Source organism: Nothobranchius furzeri, chromosome 12 (genome assembly GCF_043380555.1).
Source record: "Nothobranchius furzeri strain GRZ-AD chromosome 12, NfurGRZ-RIMD1, whole genome shotgun sequence".
NCBI lineage: Eukaryota > Metazoa > Chordata > Actinopteri > Cyprinodontiformes > Nothobranchiidae > Nothobranchius > Nothobranchius furzeri.
This window is the reverse complement of record NC_091752.1, coordinates 13,835,115-13,842,148: the sequence shown is the minus strand read 5'-3', so window position 1 is coordinate 13,842,148 and position 7,034 is coordinate 13,835,115. Positions and strand designations below refer to the sequence as shown.

Sequence of the window (7,034 nt, the reverse complement as noted above, 5' to 3'; positions counted from 1 at the left end):
CACACGGAGTTTAGGTGGAGGTTTTCTGCGCCTGTTCGTGAGAAGTACCTGTATTAAAAAAGTTTTAAATCGGTAAGTTTATAATTTATTTCCGTAATGAATACATTTTGCTTTGAGCAAGTTTTCAGTAGTTTTTTTCGGCGCTATCACTCCTGAGTCGCACCAGCCATTAAATGTATCATGAATAAGAGAAAATATATTTAAGTCGTATTTTGGGGGGACATTTTATTATCTTTCTTACAAAATCTGAGACCAAGCGTTTCACATAGCAACACAAGCACCGGTAACCATAACAGAATGAACAACAGCCAGCAGAGGAGAGGATGGCGGTGTTTCAAACCCTCCCGGCCGGCGAGGAGAGCTCATTCCTGGGCTGGAGCCGGCCCTCAGCACCCCGCCACAGGCTCTAACAGATGCTGGCGGTGTTTGAAACCCTCCCAGCGGGACAGGGGAACTCATTCTTGTGTGGGTCGGAGTCGGCCCGCAGCAGCGCGGTGTAGCCTACATATTTTGTTATATAAGTAGCAGGACCTGCCAGAAAATGTAAAAAAGTGCGAGTTATAGTCCGGAAAATGTTGCAGTTATTAGTATTCGAGCTAAATTAGCAGCGTAAATACATTTCATATATTTCCAAAATGTTATACTTGTTTGTATCTTGTACAGCCAACTAGTCTTTATTCTGGACTCAGTACAATTTATCAAAAGTAAAGAGACATTCTACAGATGAAGTAAGCACAAGATAACTTACTGGAAGACACGGGATTATCATGAGAACCAGAACAAGAGAGCCTGATAACAGTCATGTGAAAATAAGTTAAAAAGTATGTATGTATAATAGAAATAAAATATATTAGAATTAGTGTAACTCACTGTGATCCAAACAGTAAATCAGCCATAGCTGATTAGTAAATATGACATGAGGTCTGGGAGTTTTTAAGTTTCATTTTTATTTTTTTGTTAGATCTGTTTAAATGTCACCATGGCAGCCTGTGTGTCTCCAACATCAGCTATGCAAAGCAGCAAGTGTAAGTTCCACATACCTGTCTCACCACTTCATGTATGGTTTTGTACTTTAAACAATTATGACAAACCTGTTATTTTTTCTCCATAGCCATTTGGATAATTGGAGACAGCTACGTGAGGCGTGGTGCCCAGAGAGCTGCAGAGACAACCTTGGCCTCCCTGACGTCTGTGTCTCCTGGTTCGGTTGGGGCGGACCATCGACATACATACATGTGCCGACACTTTGCGCCCTGTTTTATAAAATGTAGTGTTAAAAATAAATGTTTTTGCTCAATTACTGGAATTTCTTTGGTTAAGACAAAAGTGAGGAATAATCATTTACAAGTTATTTGTACAACAGGCCCATTTTAAATCCCAACAGTTTCTTAGCAGACAATAGAAATGTGTTCTTTACTAACTTTACTTGGTTTAAAAATCTTACTAAAATAGTGCCGTATTGCAAAACCCAATCATACTTGTTATGTATACATTAGTTTTGTAGATATTTTTTACAGATATATATTTGTGTGCAACAAATCCAAACTTAAATAATTTGTCATTCTTTATTGAAAAACAACAAAATACAGTTATACAGAAAGTGTGGGAAAATGATAATGTGAAAGTATTGCTATTTAAATGTAATCCTATTTATCTTTAAAAAGAAAAACTCTAAAAATGTCCTGTACAGCATCATGACAGAAGAATGGTGGTCTGTCTGTCAGAATGTGCTGAACAGATTTGCTCTTTGAGGAGGAGTGTCATGTTTGGAGGAAGGTACTTAACCCAAGACATGCAGAATACAACAGTGACCAAAAACTGATGGAAAAAATGATTTATTTATAAGGAGGAACTTAAGGTGCACAGATAAGTCTGTGGTTGGAACTGCAACAACAGCTCAGCGTCTGGAGGAGGGAGAACACAGGTGAGCTTAGGTTCTGGTTTCAAAATCCATTGTAGGCAGGCAGAGGTGTTCAGCAGACTTACTGTGGTGGGTGTATGTGTTGGCTGGAGGAGAGAGAGGTAGAGAGGAAGCGCAGGAGAGGGAGCAGAGGTGGAGAGAAGCGGGGCGTCCTGGTGGATGGGGCACTGGGTGAGATGAGAGGTGGGTTATGGAGGGTGGTGATAAGGTCCGTGTGTTGAATATCCAAATCCTGGAGTAGAGGTCAGTATCCAATGAGGTCGACAGGAATCCTGAAGAATGGTAAATCCAATATAAGAGCAAAAACACTACGAAATAACATTAATCCTAGGAACACTAGAGGTAACACGAGTGGCTGGTTACTACCAAAACTGAGGCAATCTTCTGGCGTCAAATTGTGTCCTCCATCCACCTTAAATAGGAAAGCACCCCGCTGATTGCTGATCAGGAACGGCTGGGGTGTAGTCACCAGAACCATGAAGAATGTGTCTCCAGAGACAACTCGGGTCCTGGTACCAATCAGGAAAGCGGACCTTATCACCCAGAGCTGCCAGGTCACGCTCAAAGCCTTCATGTTCACGCTGCAGAGCCTGAACGCTGGCCAGGTGGTGGCCGTAGTTGTCTGTGTTCAGGGCCTGGTTCTTCTCCTCGATCCACTCTTTGGTCTCATCAGCGTCTCTGAGAAGACATCAGAACTCCGTCTGAGTGTGGGTCCAAACTCTACTGACCCGTAAGCGGCGCATAAGTGTGCGGGGTACCTGTGGAAGCGCTACACCTCATGGGCGCTGCCCAGCATGTTGCAGCGAGCGCCAGCGGTTGTTCAGCTCCTGGAGAGAAACCAAACCCAGTGAGATGAAGGTGGACGCCAGCGGGCTGGACGCCGGACGAGGAAACCTGGAGACGGATCGCTCAGACAGGAAGGGAAGAGCTTCCTCTTACCTTGATGGAATTAAAGTTAGCCGTCGTCTGAACGCCCAACCGTACGGTCTGAGGTCAAAGGTCACAGGAAACACACACCAGTCAGCAGTCATACAGATGCATAAAGATAACTGTAGCCATGGCAACCAGCTGACATGTCCCCACTTTCACCAGCACCTGGTGCCTGCCGGGTCACCTGAATTCCTGTGTGATGTCAGCACGGTCGGCCGTGACTGCTGCCATCAGAGGTGACCTCTGATCAGCTGAATGAACTCACCTTCCAGGGTGACGCCGTGTTAGAGTCGGCTTCGTCCTGTAAACAAACAAACAAACAAACAAATGAGTGGTAACATAAACACCACGTCTGGTTCTGGTGGAGGCGGAGGACAACATGCACCTTTCCAGGAGCAGAACCCAGATGTTCTTGTTGCTACAAACAGAGACGAGCAGAGTTAACAAACCAGGAAGTGAGAGGGACCAGCTGCTGCAGACAGGTGACGCTCACCTGAGCCTGAACCATAGGAGCCTCCTCAGCCATCAGACCTTCTGACTCCAGTTCAGATGCCACCTTGTTGATGTCCCTCAGGCGGGACTCGTTGGCCTTCAGGTCCTGCAGGACAAAAGCACCTGCTGATTATCTTGTTGCTGTCGGGTTAACAGGTCTGGTGTTAGAACGTGGTGGATAAGAATGTTCTGACGGGCCGAGGGCTCTGAACTCACCCTGCAGGACTTGGCCTGCTCCTTCAGGGCCTGGATGCTGCTGCCATAAGCCGACAGGTCCGACATCAGGGCCTCGTGCTTCTTCAGGAGAGCCTGTGGAGCAGAACATCAGAACCTTCAGCTCGTCTGACACAAGTGGAGCTTTCTCGCAGCGATGGTCCAATCGGATCCGCCACTGTAAAACAAACCCTGCTCAGTTCACCGCAGACGCAGCTCTGCGGGTGTTTAGTGGAAAAGCGTGAGCCTTCTGCCGGCTGCCACGTGTCATGGCTGCTCTGCAGCGGGAACACACATCACAGCTTGTAAACCGTTTGAAATAAGAGCGCCGGGAACACGTTTGTCATCACTTCCTGTGCGAGGCCAGCACTTCTACCCCTAACCCATGAGACACTCAAACGAGCAACGATGTCTGGTAGACAACCGAAGGAAATGACAAATACAGAAACACTAATTATGAAGGACTGGAAAGAGAGCAAAGAAAAGCGATTGGAGTTTCTCAGGAAGGGACTTCCATACCTCGGCCAAGTCCTCGTCTTTCCCTTAGTCTGGACTTCCAACGATGGGCTCCTTCTCCCTCATCCAGGACTCGGCCTCATTAGCATCCGCAAAGTACTGCTGGGCCTGCAGAGAGTCCTCCAGGTCCTGCCTCCTCTGGGACGCCTTGGCCTTTAGCGTGTCCCAACGTCCATGAAGCTCTGACAGCTTAGTCTTCACCTCCTCACCAGCGAAGTGACCTGGACCCAAAAAAAGTGAGCCAGAACCTGCAGACACCTCAGAAACATGTCAGGACCAGACCTGCTCTACCTTCCTCCACCATGGTCTCTCCTTTCTGGGTGACAGCCTTGATGCGAGGTTCATGACCTGTGATCTCAGCCTGCAGAGCCTGGTGCTTCTTCAACAGGTTCTGGACACCAATCAGGTCCTTCCCTGAGGACACATGTTAGAGTTCAGCATTATGCAGTAGACAGACCAGTTTAACCCAGGGGTTTCTTTCTTCTACAATCTGCTCTTTAACTGTATTATTTCCTGCTATTTCAGCTGTTAACTTTATTTTTTCTCCAAGTGTTTTTCTCCCCAGAAGAAGCTACAACGATGTTCTGCTGAGCTGTGGTGGCCTCATGGAGGGGGCCATCGGCTAGCACACTGCTGCTAACCACTTAAACATTCTCCCTCTCCTGATAGTAACATTTTACTTTCTTTGATGTTGGATGTGCTACTACTAGTTTACCCGTTTAATTATAGATTCACTAGGATAAATACAATAAAGTTTATCTCTTGCCAAATAGAATATTTACTGTGGCGAGCCCGTGAAGAGGTGTAGGAGAATGCGACAAATTTGTCTGTTAAAAAGTCTGTTATGTACAAAAAACACAATATCATCACACTATTTTGGACCGATACATGACGGTCAGGTCCAGCTTGGGGAGAAAATATGACACGTCTTTCAGGATGGACTTCATCTTTGGTAGCTGGCGAAGCCGGGAAAAGCAGGATCTAACCACCTGGCTAATGTGGGAGTCCATCCGCATCTCTGGGTCCAAAACCACCCCCAGGTTAGTGATGGTTGGCTTCACTAAGCTGCAAAAACAGGGTTGCAGGACAGGACTAACTGCAGTGGGAAAGGGAGGAACAAATATTCCAGTTATAAATATTAAATATTTGAACAAATAAATATTTGTTAAAAGGAAGAAACTGATGATGACTTTAAGATTAGAGGAATGTTCTAGAACGGGTCTGGAACCAACGATGGCCCTTTGTATCAAATTTGGATTAAAAAAATAGCTCATGATTTTATTTATGGATGGAATAAAAATACAGGTTGTAAGCATCTTCTCAGTATCTTCATGTTGCACGACTTTCCACAGCAGAAGGACACAAAAACTGCCAGAATTATGATTAGAAAGATTTACGTTTTAATCTCAGAATCCCAACTTTTCCCAGAATCTTCACATTATTCTATGAATTCAGAGAAAATATACATTTTTCAGAGGTCTCGCTCCCCTGTTGTGGATATTTCTCAAAATTCAACCATTTTTTCTTTTTAAAAGCTTTAGTAAGAGTTTGGACTCTAAACAAGTTTTACTTTGCAGACTGCTTGTCTAAACCTTCATCAGATCTGCTCATAATAAAACATTTGGGTTATATTTAATGCCCAGGAAGATGCTCTTCCTGGGCATTAAGTTATCAAAAACAGATAAAAGTATTTTTTACCATAATTTTAACTGCTATCAGCTGATAAAAATAATAAAAAACAGCCTGATCATTAAAGGGGTGTAAGTGAAACCGCGCGGATCACACAAACCATCATGCTGTCTATATGACTTTGAAAATATATAGTTTAATTACAGTTTGATTTATTTGACATCTGTATAATGTTTATTATTTTGTTTTTTCCCCCTAAATGCCTAACGTTTTAGTTTTACATGAATATTAGTCATTCATCACAATACATAAAGTTACACATTTTAAATTTTAATAGGGGAAGACTGCAGGAGGGAGCGGTAAAATACAGAAATCCCCAGCAAAAACAAGAAACTTTACGAGTCTGATGAAACCCGCTGGAGTTCCTTCAGCAGGCCTGGTGGCAGCTACAACGGCCCAGTGGCTGTGCTTGGTCAATGTTATCGAGCTCAGTCCGGCTCGGCCGTGAACGAGCCGAGGCGACATCCTGCTCTGCTTAAGAAGAGGTGTTATTTTCCGCTTCAGAAGAAGCGTCCGTGTTTTACGCTTTCTCAGAGACATGTCACGTTGCTAAGTTGTTAGCGCCGCGCGCTAACACGTCAATAGTGCAGCATAGCCTGCTGGAGGTTTTAAGGGTTCAGATGAAAACACCCTACCACTCAGGCTGCTTACACATCGATATTAAGTTGTCGCTGTTGCGCTCACGCCGTAATACAGTATTAGATGCGGTTAAAGTCAGACATGAAAAACTCCACGAGCGGTCAGACCGCGCAGCAGCTAGGCGCAGCAAGTAGGCACCGGATCGGTCAGGCTGCCCGGCCTGACCGCTGGGGATTACCGGATGGAAGAATGGACACAGAAGTCTCCCTCTTAGCGCTCCGTCATATGTCAACCCATTTTTATCTTAAATGCACTGGGTTTTACCCTATTACCCATCTAAATATGCCCTATTAATTATTTTACCGTATTTTACATTTAAATTTCATGGTTAAACAGTACATGCTACATGTTAAACTGATAGTTAGCTAGCTACTTCGGTAAACTCAGCTAGTTTAAAGGTGGCAGTGACATAAAATACGAATATAGATTTTAACTTACCGAAAAAAATGAAGTGGAGACTCCTTGGACGCTCTATTAGTGAAATTAATACCACTGCAAGTCATTTTGTCCAACAATTGCACCAATAATATCCAAAGAAGAATACACAAACACAGAGACTCAAAATGCCGGAGCAGTTTCCAAGCCAGACCGAGGCTGTACTGAGGCCTTTCCACGGAGCTAGCTCTGTGGTCAC

General features: G+C 44.6%; 1 protein-coding gene across 3 annotated transcripts; it reads right to left on the bottom strand.

The window, feature by feature from the left end:
• Positions 1-1,819: 1,819 nt before the first annotated feature.
• LOC139062075 (spectrin alpha chain, non-erythrocytic 1-like) lies at positions 1,820-6,832 on the bottom strand. 3 transcript variants are annotated; one of them, XM_070542307.1, is made up of 12 exons: positions 5,062-6,832; positions 4,364-4,486; positions 4,076-4,293; positions 3,560-3,652; positions 3,345-3,449; positions 3,237-3,269; positions 3,117-3,152; positions 2,861-2,908; positions 2,680-2,748; positions 2,288-2,599; positions 1,987-2,193; positions 1,820-1,904 (listed from the first exon to the last, which is right to left on the bottom strand). In XM_070542307.1, exons 4-9 carry the CDS (start codon positions 3,623-3,625, stop codon positions 2,698-2,700), a joined length of 339 nt encoding a protein of 112 aa, XP_070398408.1. In that variant the 5' UTR covers positions 3,626-3,652; positions 4,076-4,293; positions 4,364-4,486; positions 5,062-6,832; the 3' UTR covers positions 1,820-1,904; positions 1,987-2,193; positions 2,288-2,599; positions 2,680-2,697. The 3 variants fall into 3 exon arrangements, with proteins under 3 accessions (XP_070398408.1, XP_070398409.1, XP_070398407.1); XM_070542308.1 differs by lacking the exon at positions 3,117-3,152 and having other exon boundaries at positions 4,364-6,832; XM_070542306.1 differs by lacking the exons at positions 3,117-3,152; positions 3,237-3,269; positions 3,345-3,449; ... (2 more) ...; positions 4,364-4,486; positions 5,062-6,832 and having other exon boundaries at positions 2,680-3,010.
• Between the last annotated feature and the right edge of the window lie 202 nt (positions 6,833-7,034).